Genomic DNA, 18,310 nt, shown 5'->3' on the forward strand with positions numbered 1-18,310 from the left:
GAAACCGCCTGCCATTGTGTTGGTTCTGTGGAGAGCTAGTACACACACATAGTAATAGAAAAATAAAAAAAATAACTTGCAAAACTCATATTATGAAAAGACCCTACTATCACACATTCCTTTAAAAATCACAATTTCTGGGCATATATTTATTATTCATGAAAACATTAATAAGCAAAAAGATCTTCTGTAAATATCACAGGGGATTAAAACCATTGCTTACTTAAAAGTAGCAGAATCCAGTCTGTAATTTTATTACGACATATTACTTTAAAAATAATGACTTCAGGTATATGCACTTATCAAAACAGACACAAAAACATTTTTTATTTTTATGTAAGCAAATTCATCTCTGTCACAGCCATGTAGAGTATTAAAAGAAAGGTATTTTTTATTTGTGTTCAATTCATATAAAGATACACTATCCATTCACAACAAGTTCACCTATACAATATGAAATTCACATCAGGCTTTTCTGCCATGCCACTAATCTTGTAGATTCTCTTTACTGAATTTTCCAAAATGAAATATTCCACTATGAAATCTTAGAAATACAGTCACTTTAGAAATTTATAGAACATTTAACATGCTGGTCAAAAGTAAAAGATAAAAAGAAACAAAACATTGATACAAACTTAATGAAGTAGAAAGATGAAGACAAGTACTTGTAGGACTGGGAGAGAGATTTTCATCTTATATTCAGTGGCAAGTAATTTGTTTATAAATTCTTTATTTCTTCTTTTTATGTGAATTAAATTCAGGAAAAAAAGGCCTTAAATCACACAAAGTCCTTATCCATGTGCCCAGAGAGCTGAAAACACTCCTGAGAGATATTTTCAACTGAATCTAAGAACCATGCGTGAAATGTGTTAATTCAAACTATGCAGAGAATATATACATATCAAATTTCATAACAAAATATTTTCACTGAAGAACCTTCTGCTTCAACAACCTCTTAAGAGACAAATAATTGGCACCTCAAAAGAAATGCACAAGACAAGTACAATGAACATCAGTGCAGAAACTATATTCACAATAATCTACAGCTTGCCACTAAAACCGTAACAGCATTAGCACATGTTTGCCTACAAAATTCAGTACAAGACTACAGATCTGACAGACATGCACGACTATACAAGATTTAATACACATTCTTATTTCAGAGTTGATGCACTAAGCTTCAGTTCTGAGACAGCTCACAGAACTAAAACAATTTACTTGATCGTAATTCACAGAAGCAGAAATGAACCTATAGATTTTCTTTTAAAAATATGTTCTCTTTTTACCACGAGGACTTGCTCCTTGACTAGAAACCATTTACCACCTGGTGATACTCAGTCAGTAGTATGTGATTGATTACTTCAGGTATTTCCGTATTTGCAGAGGCATAACATGGCTCAATCTCTTTTAAAACTCCCCATATCATTTTAAGTACTGACATAACAAATCAAATGCATTTAACCAGTGTAAAAATATTAAAAACAGTCATTACAGTATTTTTATCCAGTTGGCCAAGAAGTAAAAATGGTGGGAGACCAAAGTTGAATGGGATCTAGATATTCCTTAAATCTATTTCAAATCACAAAATCATTACAAATGTTCTTCCCTGCCTTTCAATTTTGGTTACACACTGGAGTCCCCTTTTTTCCTTACTGTAATCTTAAACCTTGAAGTAACCATCTTCTTAAATACATTCACTTTCCTCCTCCCTTGTCCCTTTTAACTGTGCCCTTGTTACCATCTTATTCCTTTGCATTTGTACAAATCCTTTCCCACAGATCTATTTTACTCAAATTTCAAGGAACTATCATGACTGCAGCAACAGCCCATAAGGAAAACTCTCCACTCCCTATGACAAGAAGCAGCACATCGGTTTACTTTAAGTAGAGAAAGTATTAGTCAGGCAGGTGGGGTAGCTCTAGTAGCTGCTATTCCATCAGCTTTTCTTAGGATCATCAAATTAAATTCTCAACTCTGAAATATTATGTGAGGTTGCATATTTATGTTTTAAATCACATCAAGCACATAAAAATACAGTAAGTGTTCAGGGGTGATGAATTTCTAGGCACTTAATTTTCATTCTTTTCTAGAGAAATTCTGTAAATTTTTCTGAAGGTCCCATTAGACATCTGTGTGCCATAGCCCAAACCACTTCATGGCAATGGTTAAACGATACCTTTACAACAATTCCAGAAGTCTTTCAGAGTAATGGAGATCCATTACACTGTTACAGTAAACTGCATTTTAAACAAAATAGATCACCTCAGTTGTACAATACCATACAACAGATTTCAAATGTTTCTATGCACAGCAAAAAAGGAGTGACTTTCGCAGTCACAGAGAAAATAAACTGCCACCAGGAGAAAGTAAGGGCTGAAAGGTGAGTGCAAAGTTGTCAAGACCAGTAAAGTGCTCAGATAACTACAGTGAGAAAAGACCAGTGGATGACACAAGCTTAAGCAAAGGGAAAATAAAGATACTTGTCCTTTCAAAAGGTTTGATTTCAGAAGATTTTTTTAATAACACAGGCAAACATTTAATTGTTCCCTCACATTTAAAACAAATATAAGGACTCTGGGCTGTAAAAGCATAAACATACAACAAATTATACTAATGAGTTATGTATAGCTATTTAAGGGATTTATAGTAAAATAATATCAAAAATAGGTAAATTTAAAAAGGATTAGTTAACTTGAAAGTGGTAAAAGTCTAACAAGTGCTTTTTATGTCTCAGACACTATTTTTTGACTGTGGTCATACCTATGTCCATTTACTCACCTGAGTATAGCAAAACAAAATAAGCATTAGTAAACACTTCTTTTAGAGGCATTTCAGACTGCTCAGAAATAAAACAGGAAAATGCAAAACAAAATGAAGACAGACTAATAAGACTCCAGTAACTCTAGAGGCACATTTCAACATGCCAGGTTACATATCTGCCATCCAATTCCTGTGTTTTTTCATGCAGCTGAGGGCATTAGATGACACCTCATCACCTGAACAAGCGCAAAGAAACAACAACAAAAAAAGCAAACTGTAAAAGAGTAAGAGATATACAAACAAATCTTTTTCATACCAGAAAGACTCTAGAAATTTATAGTGGTAACTGGTTTACATTTATTTGGAATGAAAAAGTTTTCTGGAAAAAAAATACTAGTTTGGTTTCTGTTTTAACAGAAGTCCTCACATTCACGTTACCACTTAACAGACAAATTACAGTGAGATCCAAGTAAAGAGTGTAATTTTCATGAGTTCTGCTGACATCAATGGAATTCTAGCTGTTACTAGTGGTCACAACAGTCTGAGCATATGAAATAAAACACAGGATCAGAACCTCATATGCCGATTAAAAAAATAAATAAATAAAATTAAAAAATAAAATAACTAAGCAAGAATCCACGTTGCAATGATTAAATGTTTGCTGCAAATGAACAAAACACGGCAATTTCTACTATTTCAAAGTTTACAACTTTGTTACAAAATTCTATGAAAATCCCAAAAAAAAGTATTGCTAAGGAGGTATGTCTGTGTGATTGAACCTTTCAAACCTCATAAAAAATGCCAATTAATAATCACAACATTTAAAGATGTGATTTCTAGGAATGAAAATACTCATTTCCAGCCACACCACAGTCTTACAGGTAGCATTGGTAGGGTGCTTATCTGAATAACAGCAAGATTTTAGTAATTACAGTTCTGAATTCTGGAACAACTAAATGGACCAGCTAAAAAAGAGAAATCTCAGATTTCAAATTAAACAAATGGGTAGTTGCTCTCATTACTACCAGGTTGCTCCCAAATCAGAAACAAAGAAAGTACTTCCAACAATTAAGTTATTGTAGGACGAGTAAGACACTGGGTTTAGAAACTATAAATTTAAAAAAGCACATTAGGTCTGTGCATGAAGTCAATTAGCAGAAAATAAGCAACAATGGAAATTTTAATAAATTTTTTGTACCTTTAGGGGCTTTTTCCTCCCCTCAAAAATATTTTCCACTCTAATTGAAGCTTTTTTTTTAAATTCAAAGTAAGAGAAAAAAAATGTTCCTCATCAGTATCCATTAATCTGCAAAAATCTACACCACGTACCAAACAGAAAAAATGTAAGTAATCTATAAATCTTTCAGCAGTTCTTTGGAACTTTCTTTCAAATACTTTTTTTTTTCAAACAAAACTCAGTGGTGTTGCATCACACATAACTCTTCAGTGCTTTTACCACAAGCTAGTGATATGTCAAGAACTCCATATGCAAAGCATCAAAAAGTGTAAATGCAGATTATTCCACACACTATAGACATGCATACTGCAAGAAGCTATAAGGATTTAGACTACAGCATCAGTTTGATTAGAAACACAACTATAGGAATAAAGGAAGGAAGAAGCTGTGCCAGGTTTTTGTTATACTTTGGTCATGTAGCGTTATCCCATGCAGATATTCTGCACTCAGCATGCAAGTTACAAAGTTAAAAAGAACCACAAATGAACAACAAACAGCTTTCCCTGAATATTTTTGATCTAAAATATCCAGTAAGACAGAATTGCCAATATTCTCATAGTCCTCTTACTTTTCAAAATTAAAATTCAGTAGTAGTGCATATACATTCAACAGATACAATAAAGACATTTAATAACGGATTCTTCAGCTCTCAATTTCTTTCTCAATACAGTCAATGCATTAGGAAACAACTGGAGCTGGGACAACTCACATAAGCCACTGTTCTTGTTCTTTTCTGTACTTCTCAGACCACTTCTGAGTAAGCTCAAGGTAAACATTTGGTTTATGGGGTTTATAATCAAGATAAACCACCTGTCCAGTCCGCTTAGGGACAGCTTTTTCAATCTGAGTTCCCTCGTGCCATTCATTAAAAGATGTAATGGAAATGATTTCTGGGCGCACCAGAAGGGCTGCGCTGAAGGCAGTCTCATAGTACTTCCCATTGACACGGTTCCGGGTGTTGTGGTTGTTCCACGGTCGGATGCTGGTATCAATATAACCCGGCCCCACACTCGGAATAAACATTAAGTTGTTACTATCACAAAAGGCTTTTAAACTTGCCCAATTATGATGTGATGAGCCATAGGAGAAGCCATTGGTGGCAAAGTACGTGTACATTCCATCAAAACCACTTCTGTGAATGTCATGCTTATGTCTTTCTTCTACAAGAAGTGCAATGAATAATGCATCATAGGGAGTATTTCGAATACTCTGGGATCCAGACACAGTTAACAGATTTGCCCATATTTCAGGAATTGTTACATAAGAGTCATAAACATAAAACATGGGAAGAAGTCTCCCTGTGCTGGTCTTATGTCTGTAAAAGGCTGGATGGCTTCCGTACCTATAAAGCAGACAAGTATTGTTAAGACAAAACTTGCCATTTGGAAAATACTGTAGTACAATCTGAGCTGAAGACTTTTCCAAAAAATTAATTTAAAAAGACAGGACACTGACTTTGAAACACAGCACATCATATCCACCTTCAGTCCAGTGTTTGCTGAAGTATCAAACTATGACTCTTCAAAAAAACTTTAAACTACTACAAATTGGTAACTGTCCTGGATTTGGCAGGGACAGAGTTAATGTTCTTAGCAGCTGGTCCAGTGCTGTGGTTTTCTTTTTTTTTGATTTAGCATGAGAATAAAACTGATAACACACTGATGTTTTTTCTGCTGCTAAGTAGTAGTTACCCTAAGTCCAGGACTTCTCAGTGTCTCCTGCTCTGCCAGTGAGGAGCTGCACAAAAAGTTGGGAGGAAAGCAGGCCAGGACAGCTGACCTGAGCTGGCCAAAGAAATATGCCACACTTTAGAATGTCATGACTATATAGAAACTGAGGGAGCTACCTGGAAGGGGACTGAACGCTGCCCAGGGCTGGGCCAGGTACTGCTCTATAGGTGGTGAGCAATTTGTCTTGGGTTCTGTTACTCTCTCTCCTTCTTCTTTCCATTATCATTCTTTATAATACTACTGGCATACTATTTTGTTTCAATCATAAAATTGGTCTTATCTCAACCCACAAAGTTTTATCCTTTCCTTCTGATTCACTTCCCCAGGGCTGGGGGATGAGAGGGGAAGTGAGGTGGCGCCAGCTGGTGGTACCTAGTTGCCAGCTGGCGTTAAATTGTGACAATAACTTAGTGTCAAACTGCGCCACAGTTACCAGCTTTCTCTGAAGGGCAGTTCTCTAATTCCGTATGAAATAAAGACAGTTTAAGCAGCACTGATAAGCAAAACAAGTAGCTGTACAGAATTTGTCAAGATGAATTAAAATCATTAGAGGTCAACAAAATAAAGCCCTATCTGCTAGTTTGTCATTATCAAAATGTACATTTTATTTTATTTATAGATCATGTTGCTAATCTGAAGTATCTAAAGTATGACTTATGCTATTAAAGAATGTTGAAAGCAATTTAAATTTGAGAATCTATGTAAAATTCAAACTTCAGTATTTAAAAAAAAAGACTGAATTTTGCAGCACTGAAGTATAAATGAAGTTCTTTTCAGTCCTTTTCAGTCTCAGCAGACATTCTTATATATTTTTACAAGCTTTAGTTCATATACCAAAGCCCCCAAACCAGCAGGTAAGAAACCCCAAGGACACCATTCTGAAAAAACTCACTTGTCAATGATGTACTTGACATTGTGGTACATGCTGCGATCATCTCTGTCTTTGTAAGGTTCAATATGAAAAGTGACCTGAAAGATGAAAACGTAACAGCAACACAAACATAAAGCACTACTGAACACATGGGCACTGGGTATTAGATGAAGCAAGTACCAGTCAAAACTATAATTCCTTACAGACCAAACATTTCATCAGTCTATACTGAGAATAATACAACCCTACTACAACTCCTGCACTACTGACAATAGAAGCTTCTGATTCCAGGAAGTTTGGTATTAAATACTTAGGTTTTTTACATTAAAACAAAACATTGCTTTTGTTTACCCTAGACTACAGCAAGTGGCAATCATGCTTCAGAAAAATTAAAAAGCTACAAAACCTAAAACTTATTATCTATTTGAATGTCAAAGTAGTGATAAACCAGTGAAACATTTTAATATTTAATTTCTAACAAATGTATCAAAAATCTGCTAAAGACAATGCTCCAAGGAAAGTTTTCAGTCAAAATTCATTTTAAGATATGCAAAATGAAAACTTTAATTTAAAATTTTATAGATTTATCAACAGCAACAAGCTCTTGGAACTAAATCTAATATAATGTACTGCTATTGCTCTGAATGTCAAACTTGGAGCTTATGGAATTGATTAACCAATATGTGTGAATTCCAATGTAAAAATGAATTTGTTTTCAAATAGACAATCATGGAAGAATACATTACATTAATCAAAGCAACAACTTTTTCAGAAGCAATTTTAGAGCAGAATGTATTTAATAAAGTCTTTGACAACTCTGCAACAGTAGAAAATTTCCATTGCAGAGCCAATCTCCTTCTCTATTAAGTAGAAACTATAGAAAAATAGTGTTAGACTAAATCACTGACTGACAGTAGAGGCTGAAAAGCACTATAATTTCATCTTTCATTTCCAACTATGAAAACCAGGCAAATCAAAAGGGCACATCTTGTCCCAGACTTCCATTTAGGAGACATAACAGAAACATATTTTGTATATTGGCTTTGGTCTACTGAGACTCCTAACACTTATTGTAATAACTTGTTAGTGCAAGATTTCTTAAAAACCTTACAGTGAAGGTAGCACTTCCTGCAATATCTATACTGAATATCTGTATTTCAGTAATTCTTCCAAGTGGTAACAGCAGCTTCATTCATACTGCAATCATTATCACACTATTACACACTACTGTACTTTCCTTGGTAGCTTGTTTCATTTGGTCTTGACTCCTTTGAGACTTGAACGCTAACAAGTTTTTTAGGTGAGAGCAAACTCTATTAGATGGTCAGAAAATTTTGGGAAAGGATAATACCTTTTTCAGTCTTTTTAAAAAATATATTATTAGATAGAGTGTAACCTATACCATATGATACAAATCACACAGTATTTTTACCAGTTTTGAAGTTACTTCCGTAAGTGTTTTAATCATCCTGTTTTCCTCCTGCTTGCTAAGGAATCTACAGTTACCCCAGTGACAGGAAATTTCACTGAGAATCTGCAACTTGTGTAACCAACTAAAACCCAAGCAGATGAACAGGCTGTGTTTTCAGTACACAGTACAGACAGCATACTCCAGAGATTAAATATATGCAGCTACTTAAAAACTCAAATTTGCTACTTGGGAGAGATTAAAAAGAAATACATATTTTCATTATCACAAAAGGGAAATACAAGTTTTATTCTAAAAAGAAACAAAACCAAACCACAACTTAAGATTCTACCGATCAATTAATGTAATCTTTAACTTACTTGATATTCACCTATTTTAAGTAGTCAATAACTTAGCCTTTCTATCCTATCATGCCCTGAAGTAACCCTAAAGTCTAAGCAGCATCGCTCTAACCTTACAGTTCAAGGCAACTGTTTCTGGTACCTTCTGGAATAAAGACATTTATTCAAACTAGATATTCCAAGTCTGTCTTTATTCCTCATAGACGCTCACTCCTGACCTCTATGGTCAGGTGCTAGAAAGTTATGAAATAATGCAAAATGAAGATAAGTCTTTCTCCTTTCTCAAAGATTCTTATTTTAAAGCTCACTGTATTTCACAGTATTTTCAATTATGTAATACCTCCCTCAACTCCCAAGACTCACTGGAAAACAACATAATGTCTTATTTTAAAAACTGGTTTCAGAAAAGAAATTAGAAAAGAATAAAAATCCATAGCACCGTGCCTTAGCTTCTGCAAGCTAAAGCAGATTACAATATTTATTCTGCTTATAAGGGAATATTACTCAGGTCCTACCAAAGTTCAGTGCAATTCAAAGGCTTCCATAACCAAAAACAAGTGCAGTATAAAAGCAAAGTTTACTTTCCTATGTGTCCTACTATATGTATCTAGAAATACTTTACCTTTAGGTTATATTTGTGTGCATAGTCCAAAACAATTGGCACCAAATCATCAGTTGGCTCTCCATTTTCATCAGCCATACCTGGTGGGTACCATGAAAGCACTATTACACCTGAAAATACAAAACTTGAGTTTTAAATCATGTTGTTTAATATATTACCGGTATACTGTAACATTGTCATGAGTTACAATTATTGATGTGAAATCTACATAAAATAAATGAGAATCTCAAATTACTTTTTAGTCAGTTACAAAACCTAAGTATTCTCAGAGTGCATTTTAACTCCTCTCTTTATAGGACTGCAAAACAAACAGTGGTTAGATCATTTGTCAAGGGAACTAATCTGTACTCAGTATCCTAATCCAAACACTTAAGAGCTGTTCCCTCCCACTTTTCAGCACAGCATTTCAAGCTTCAGGTTGGACAAGAGGAAAAGAGTGCTGCCCTCTAAACCATTATAGCTACACCATGATAGAGGCAGAGAATATCAAGATGCATGGGTTATAGAACAGTCAAGAGATGACAGCATGTGATGAAGGAGATTCTTATCTTATGGAACTTTATTCCCCATCTTATTTCTTCATTGTACCTCTGGCTCAAATACAAAACAACCATTTATTACTAGAAGCAGTGACTTCAATCCCACAACCTTCTTTCTTGCTGGTACAGTTACTATGGTGTAATCCATCCTTCCAAGCATGTGAAATTAGTTTTTAAATTTATTATCTTCAAAAATGCTTGAGTAACTCTCAGTAATTTAAGGATGTTACCAGTGCTGTGGTGAAAAAAAGACAACAAATAACATGTCTTCATACTGTAAATTTTTCTGATTCTCTCCAAGAAAGCAAAAGAACACACTCTTCAGAAAAGCAAAACCCTTTCCTTCTAAAATAAAATGCTGTCAAATAAACAGGATCTTTTAGAGGCACACCTGAAAACAATATCAAAAAGAAGCTAAGTCTGAAAGAAATACATGATGATGATGATTCCTACCGATGTAGGAGTATTTTCTTAGCAATTCTATTTAGAACATACAGAAGAATAAGTCAATGTCGTTCTTTTTAACTAGGTAATGATTCAAGTAAATGAATAAATCCACTGAGCTTGGGAAGTATATATTCTAAATTCCACCTACTGTACTAACATTATAAAATTTCTGACCACCAATTTCCAACAAACAATTCCAAACTTAGGAAATGGAAACCATAAATTACAGTGAATACATAATCACACGATATCCAAACCAGAAAGTTGTGCTCACCACACACAAAAAGGAGTTTAACTACCCTTAGGCACATTATCTCTGCATTTTATAAAAAAAAAAAAATTACAAATAACAGGTAATCACAAAAGACAGTCTGCTCAGGGAAAGCAAAATGCAGTATTTTACTGCATTTTATCATATTATCTTTTACTTCACACAAAAGGACTAAATGCAAATCAGTAAGGTGTAAAGGACAAGCAGAACAGCAACAAATCTGGGTATCTTGAATACATCTGACAAGACCCTCTTTTACATCTTTAGGAAATACATAAAAGTTCAGAAGACAGAATTTTTGATCAAGGAACCTAAATTCACATTTGCATTGGCCTTTTCCTGAAGAAGACTACTACACATTTTCTTTCCTGTGGTTAAAAAAAAAAATAATGTACCACTTAAAGAGTCAAAAAAAAAAGATGGACCTGACACTAAAAACAATGTCATAAAATATTAGAAAATTATTACATAAGAGTTGTAAAATATAAGAATTCAGGGAAGCACTGCCTGAGACTTCTGTTGCCCCAATCTCTTATATGCCTTCAATCATTAGACAATATTTACTGAAAGAACCACTTACATTACTCTTTTTTGGTAAGATCCTTGATAAAGCTTCAAAAATGGCTAGAAAAAATGATTATGTGACTGTAAAATACAGTCATGGATGAGACAATGGGTAAGAGAGAAAAAGGAGAAAATGTAAACAGTCAGCCTCACAATATTCAGAAAATTAACAAAGTATAACTATAAAAAAAAAAAAGGGATGATTTATGTTAAGTCACATCTAGATGGAAGAGGCCAAATTCAATTGTACTTAAATCCTTAAGTCAGAACAACAGCAGGAACGAAGTGACTCTTTATAAATATCACTTATGTTACAAAGAGTGTCACAGGAAGTCTGAACTACTCATTCACATCGCTGAGTTTTAAAACTCAACAGTCTTGTTACTCCTGTTGATGGAGTTATATTACTGAAGAGGGTGAGAAATTTCCTATGTTTGTATTAACCCTTGTATAAAATAAAGGTTGGGTTAAAACCCAAAGAAGACAACAACCAAAAAGTAAACATTACACAAGTAAACATCACTAATCAAAATGTAACATTACATTAAACCTTAATGATTAGGTGAACGAAGGCAATTCAATACAAGGACATTAGCAATATCAATAATGCTAGGAGCTTTGGTCATATTGCTCCAACTACATTTACAGAAGCTGCTCAGAGTTTAGTATCAGCCTATATTAGCATTATCTCATTTTAAAGAAGATTAACATAAAAAGGACCATAAAGCCAAACAACAAGGAACAGCACAAAAAAAATATATTGAATAATTCTTATGTATACAGTTCACCTTATTAAGAAAAAGTGAACGTCAATTTGTATTGAAAGAAGATATTTTTGGACAGTAACAAATTAATACATAATTGTTATTGCACACACACAGCATTCAGAGAAAGAAAAACCCAATCATATTTGAACGAGCTGCTCCTTTAACAATATTCACGTGATTTACTGAAACCTGTTCTTTAAACTGAAGTATTCACCTCCAAAAATAAAATAAATGGACAATATATTCCAGTCAAGGTTTCTGTTTTTTCATTCATGTTACCAGTGTTTAGCAGTAAGTCATGAAAAACATGTACCTCAAGTATTACAAATACCATTCTTATGTTTCCATGCTGTTACACTCATCATACACAGCCCTGAAGATGTAGGTTTCAGCTGGGGGTTAAAACTCAGAGATATAAAGACATTTACTAGTTTCAGACATTTCCTGAATTACACAGAAAAACAGAAGGATAGCTCAGTTGCCCTCATTCACAGATGTAAGGCTGGATAAATGAACAACATGCTGAAATGTTAACATTCATTACCAGTTGAAGCTGTACGCATTTGCTTCATGTGGGCTTCTATGACAGTAGGGTCTTTGGAACTGTAAGATCCAAGTTCTGGATAAAAGTTGGCCCCAATGTCCTCAGGAGGATTATGCCTTCCCTTTGGATAATTGTTTGCAATTTTGGGATCCCAATGCGGCAATAAGGGATGATTCCAGTGAATATATTTACCGTCAAACTGTGGATTTCCATACCAAGTATAGTAGAATATGTGAAAGTTATAATTAGGAGCAGAGAGCTCCTCTTCCAGCTTTTTTACTGAAGACATAGATGCTTTCATAGTATTGACAGCAATACTATGCAAATTACTGACACGTGTTACAGTATCTCCTTGAGCCCTATTTAGCAAGTTCTGTTTACTGTCTAAGAGCACTGTCCGTTGTTGAAGCTCCGGCAACAAACCAAGTCCAAATGGATCCCCAAAGCCAGCTCTGTCAGGCCTCAGAGTCTTCAAAGCCATCATTATGGAGCAAATAAACAAAATAAAAAGCAACAAAATGATGCATGTTCTTCTGCGAAATCTTGCCATGATGTCATAGTTCAGAATCCTGACAGAAGGATTTTGGCTGGAACTGATCAAAAGACAAATATTTTCAAGTCAGATTTCTTATTACCATTATTATTCAGCAGTATGAAATGCTTCATAATATCTCTACATAATAAAAATAACAAGACAAATGTGATGCATACACTGACCGCAGAACTAACAGACTTTGTGGAGGGTGGGGTACACAAACAAAATCCCATTTCTTTCTCTGAGAACATGTGTCACATTGTGAGGTTCTACCACTAAGGACTCATGTATTTTATAAAGTATTTTCTTTTTGAACTTAATTCTTATCCTAACCCAGATAAATCCCATGAAATGGAAATTCTGGTTACATTATTTCAGAACTATTATGTTTTGCAAGTGCTATTCAGGTAGAATTAATAAAGAAAATAGAAGAAAAAAGCAGAAGCCATGAAAGGAGAATAACATCGCAGAACAAGAGTAAAAAACAAAATGGGGTATGACAGAACTACAGCTTATATTCAGAATGCAGGTTTCATTTACTAACCTATTTACTGGCTTGAAACCAAGCACTTTGTGTTCTGTTAACCAATATATTAACAAAATACTCAAAACTAAATAACAAAAAACCCTAAAACCACTAAATTACAAAAACTAAATTTGAAACCATGATGCTTTACAACTTTACAGATCTAATATGTTAATTTTTTTTCTGAATCATGTAAGTAAGAAAAACCAGCACAGCATTAAGGATGTAGCTCAAGCAGAAAGCCTGCAAGTTAGCTGCTGGCAGCCAGTTATTACAATGTCACAGCTGCCTGACACTTCATGTAGTGTTCCAGGGCTAAATTCAAACAAGACCAATGGTACACAGCAAGATTTGAACCATGAAACTGGGGGGAAGAAAATTAGTATAATGGAAGGCCTGATTATTTTATTTATAACTTAAATTCCTGAACAACATTATCACAAGAGAACCAGAGAAAAGGATTAACAAAATGTAGGTTACCACAGAATTATGTGAAACAAGATTATGCATAAAACTGGCAACACTAAACTGGAAAATCCAAGAACAAATTTCTGATTGAAGGGTCATTAGACATAGCATAGTTGTGATATGTATTTCTGTCACTGACCTCCAAATTTTAGAATCTTATTTTAATTTACTGAGATATACACTGGCATTTTAAAATACTTGTAAATTATTTGACCTTAGTTTCCTACCAATGTTATAATGCATTAACACAGAGCTCAGTTGTCACAATATGCTGCTTACTACTGCTATGATAATTTTAGATAAGCAATTTTAGAATATGTTTTTTAACAATATAGCCTGAATTGGATTAGCACTATTACAGTTCCATTTACAATATTAATTCATTCATCCAACTGTCTGTTATAACTTCTGGGATTCATTTGGTTTTCACAGTAAGGTCACTCATTTACTCTAAGAGCAAACCCAGTTAACATTCCAAAAATAAACAAGAAAATCCCAATGCACTTTTACCTTGTTAGAGAGTGAACTCAGTTGAATGAGAATCACAGCACTAAAGCCAACAAAGAACAGATGGAACAAGGCAAGACTATGAAATGATGTTGTTCATTTTTCCCAACTGGAAACCATACATTTGGCTACTGTCAGGGAAAACGATTTTACAGAATACATGCTTAAAGGATTTCACATTACTTTACGTCAAATCACAGGGTTCTTTGTCTATGGCTAACAATCCATCCCCATGATTTTAGAATTCTGTCAGAAATTGTTTGGAGTACAGAACATCTTACTTTAATAAGAAATTAATTTTAAATACACTCAAACTGCTCCTGCTATTTTTCATTATCTTTTCAGTCTTTTTCCTCATATATTATGCTACCTCTACCTGGTAATTTAACTCAATTTTCAGATTAGATAAACTGAAGTTTTCTGAAGGGTTAGGATTTTTTTTTAAGGAAACAATATTATTCATCTGACTAATGTATTATTATATTAGATTTATTTAAATTAAATGCCACTGATCTTCATTAAACAACATACAGGACTGACAGAGATAAACTATGTCTGCAGTTATTATTTTATCTCTTCTGTGAAAAAGAATTCATGACTGCAATGTCACAAGGTTTGCAATGTTCACAAGGTTTGTCATTTGGGTTTTCCTATTCCATATCAAAGAAGCTGCTCCTTTTTATTCTTGGTTGATGTATCAGATACTCAATGCCTCCTGTTTACATCATGACTTCACTACCATTAAGTCATTTGTCTGAAGCATCAGGAATTGATCTTGGTGCTCCCCGTTTTTATTTCAACAAGTATTTTTTTATATGGAATATTCACCATTGAAGTATACTAAAAAACGAGCAGCATGCCCACTAGCATTAGACTAGCATTGAGACAGACCTTGGTCTACCATATCATATTATGAACTTCTGCTATGCTTATAAAGAGGCTCAGCATAAAGGTGCAAAATTTCTAGAACAAGTAAGTGATATCCATGGTAAAGGCTTGTGTTTTGGGGAGACATCAGTCTCAATGATGATAACATAATTCAGACCTGGCATAGACACTATCCTGTACAAGCTGCAGCGGAGGGCTACAGGTTGGCAGTGCTTCATGTGTCATTTAATCTTGTTCAGATCTACTTGACAGAGATAGTGACAGATAAACTACACTCATCAATGCTAGTGCCACAGCAGAACGGCAATACTGGGGAAACAGACTGAGCAAACATGCCTGTGAAACAGCTACATGAAGTTATATCTGTCCTTGGAAGTAGAAAAACCTTAAAAATGCATTTCTGATTCAACAGTCATTAGACAAAGCACAGCAGTGATTTTGCATTTGTCGTGGACATTCAAATTTTAGAGTCTGACTGCAATTTCCTGAGGTACACACCACACCTACAGACCTAGCAAGTATCTTGCGTTGCACTTTTGGGTGCACTTGGATCTAACAGCAATTGACTTTCTCAGTAGGAAAAAGTCAGGCTGAAAAACTTCAGCCTTATGAAGGTTAAGACCTTACATACAGTCACCCTGGCTCAAAAGCTTTTGGATTCAAACTCCATGTTTGTTGACACATATAGGTGTACCAGACAAAAATGTAAGCAGTTTGGGCTCTTTCTCTTGCCTACTCAATATATTTTAAAAGAAGAATAAAACCATCTGTAACAGGTCAGAGTTTCTCCTTTACTTAACAGAGATAGTAGCTTCCTTCATAACATGAGAAAAATATGAAGCTTTACTGGGAAAAGTTAAAATCTGCATTTCCTCAACACTCAGTTTTCTTCTTGAAAAAACTCAAAACATCTGACACAGTTGTTTTACTTTTTAGTTTGTTAGCAACTATACAGAATTAAAAGCACAAAATACATGTAAGTCTATCCCATTATGATCATCTCTGTTCCAAATTATTTTGGGTTTTTTGGTAATAAATAGCATGAATAAATCTTGCCATCACAGTAGGCAAGATTTCCAGCTGCTCTTATTAAAACAACTCCTTAATCTTAATGAAAGATAGAAAAATGGTCTATGAAAAAAGTTTGATGTATTTTCCTAACTGCGCCACACACTTAACTAAATGTCTCAAGGTCTTAGCTGACAGTGATTTTTTTTTTCTCCATCACTACTGCTTTTTATACCCTTAAGTTACTGTGCAGTGAAACCTTCTGTTTGTCCTTTCCACTATATGAAGAAAAAGCCCTACAGATGTACAGATGATGAGCTTTTCTTCCCCTGGCATGTTTCCCCAAAAAAGAATGTTCCTTTAGTCAGAGAAGAAAAAGCAATTTTAAAAAGGTGGTTGAAAGGGATGATAGTGCTTAATTACTCAAGATTATTTTGGTCAGGCAACTCAAGTTTCAGTGCCCTGCCCAGTGGGTTGCTTTGAAAAAACTGAAAAGTTTTACAAATTCCAAAAGAGAAATACACTATGCAAAGAAATAAGGTTAAGATAAAACAGATTTATCTAGTATAGCAAGAATCAGCAAATACTATAGTTTATTTGCTCTGATATTCCTTAACCATAACAAATGGAAATGCAATATAGATGAGAGCTCTGAAAATCTGATTTTATTGATCAAGGGAAAGGTCATCCAGAAGCCACTGAGGCTGGTGGGCATGGATGGGATCTCGGCCATGTTATCTAAACTTAGTTTCTACTAAGTTTACCCAACTCAAAGAAGCTGAAAACTCTGACGTGACAGATCAGCTCTAGATCTAGGCCTTAAAGTCCTGATTGTGGAGCGACAGCGCAGGTGAGGACTGGTAAAAGTGTTAAAAGCACCACATTTACATAGCACATTCTGATCTGGAGATCACAAAGACTAAAAAGAGCAACAGAAGCTGGCTGTATGTGTGGGAAACTTGTGAGAATTTCTAGTATTAGAAAGAACCAGGGAACTTCTCAAAAACCCTCTGTATATGAAAAGTCTTTTTCTAAAGCCTTTTTTAGAAAATAGCTTGAAAATCATTACAGATGTAAGAAAACATTAGGTATGGCATGCAGACATTTCACATCTGTGTTACATACTAAAAAAGATACCTTTTTTAACACTTCCATTAATAGAAGATTTCTTTTTGGTCTACCCAATATAGAAAAAGGTATTTAAAATCTGACAACCAGAAAACAGAAATTGTAATTTGAATTTAAGAAAGACAGCAGTAGTAACAAAACACAATCCTTCTGGATTCTTTGCTGTAAAGGTGGTAAGAGAGCCTCCAGCATTTACGGTATCTGCCTTCAACATGCCAGCCTTCTCTTGCTTCGAAAGGATGTGGAAACACTCAGCTAACTTTGGGCGGCTGCAGGCCACGAGAAGAAAGCGACCTTTAGCCAGTCCTCACCGGGAGCTCCCCGGGGCACTTCACAGCCAGGCTGCTGGACAAGAGTAAGGCAAGGGCGGGGAGCAGACCCAGCTCGCTGAGCTGCTCCCATCCCCTGAGCAAGGCACGGAGTTCTGAGTGCTCACACTTCTCTCCCACACTGCGGAACCAAGCGCCCTCCACCAGAGGAGCATCAGCCGCGGGCGGGAGGCGCGCCGAGCCTTCCACAGGAGGTACGAGGGAAGGGACCGCCCGGGGGCCGCCGCGGCCCCTCTGACAGCGGCAGCGGGCGGGGGCGGGCGCCGTGCCCTCCTCTCCCGGCCTGTCCCAGCCCCGAGGAGCCCTTCCCCAGTGCCCGGGGCCGGCCGGGGCTCGGGGCCGGCGCCGTTACTCACCCGCCGGAGGCTGGGCCGCTGCCGCCGGGCGCGCGCGCGCGCGGGGGTGCCCCTGCGGGAGCCGCGCGGGCCGGGCCGGAGCGGCGGCGCTAGCGCGTGCGCCAGCCGGGGCGCATGCGCGGGGCGGTGGCGGCTGGGCCCCGTTATCCTGAGGGGAGAGAGGCCGCGCGTTCCCGCCTTTTCTGCTGGGAGTCGGGGACCTGCGGCTTCTGGAAGGCCAGGAGCTTCGCTGGGCTTTCACGTTGTGGGTTTTTTTTTTCAGTTTTTTTTTTTAATAAATTTTTTTTTTCTCGAAAGACCCAAAAAAATCTTTCAGTTCTTTGCTGGATTGTTGGTTACTTTTCAGCTGCGAAATGGTAGTCACAGAATCACTTTAGGATGAGATCATCGACTCCGAGCTATGATCGAACGCCTTCCTGTCAACTAGACCGTGCCTCTGAATG

General features: G+C 36.0%; 1 protein-coding gene across 1 annotated transcript; it reads right to left on the reverse strand.

The window, feature by feature from the left end:
- Positions 1–299: 299 nt before the first annotated feature.
- On the reverse strand, positions 300–17,936 carry MANEA (mannosidase endo-alpha). The gene is made up of 5 exons (XM_059842443.1): positions 17,868–17,936; positions 12,123–12,715; positions 8,991–9,100; positions 6,620–6,696; positions 300–5,339 (listed from the first exon to the last, which is right to left on the reverse strand). Exons 2-5 carry the CDS (start codon positions 12,670–12,672, stop codon positions 4,703–4,705), a joined length of 1,374 nt encoding a protein of 457 aa, XP_059698426.1. The 5' UTR covers positions 12,673–12,715; positions 17,868–17,936; the 3' UTR covers positions 300–4,702.
- Positions 17,937–18,310: the final 374 nt, after the last annotated feature.

Source organism: Haemorhous mexicanus, chromosome 3, assembly GCF_027477595.1.
Source record: "Haemorhous mexicanus isolate bHaeMex1 chromosome 3, bHaeMex1.pri, whole genome shotgun sequence".
NCBI classification, from domain to species: Eukaryota; Metazoa; Chordata; class Aves; order Passeriformes; family Fringillidae; genus Haemorhous; species Haemorhous mexicanus.

What these genes read in the sequence shown, in the direction of transcription:
- MANEA (XM_059842443.1), bottom strand. Translation starts at nt 12,672, where the DNA reads ATGGCAAGATTTCGCAGAAGAACATGCATCATTTTGTTGCTTTTTATT. An exon ending in CACACAAATATAACCTAAAG is followed by an intron (nt 6,697 to 8,990) that starts GTAAAGTATTTC and finishes TTCATCTTTCAG; the next exon opens with GTCACTTTTCATATTGAACC. An exon ending in GTCAAGTACATCATTGACAA is followed by an intron (nt 5,340 to 6,619) that starts GTGAGTTTTTTC and finishes TCTGCTTTATAG; the next exon opens with GTACGGAAGCCATCCAGCCT.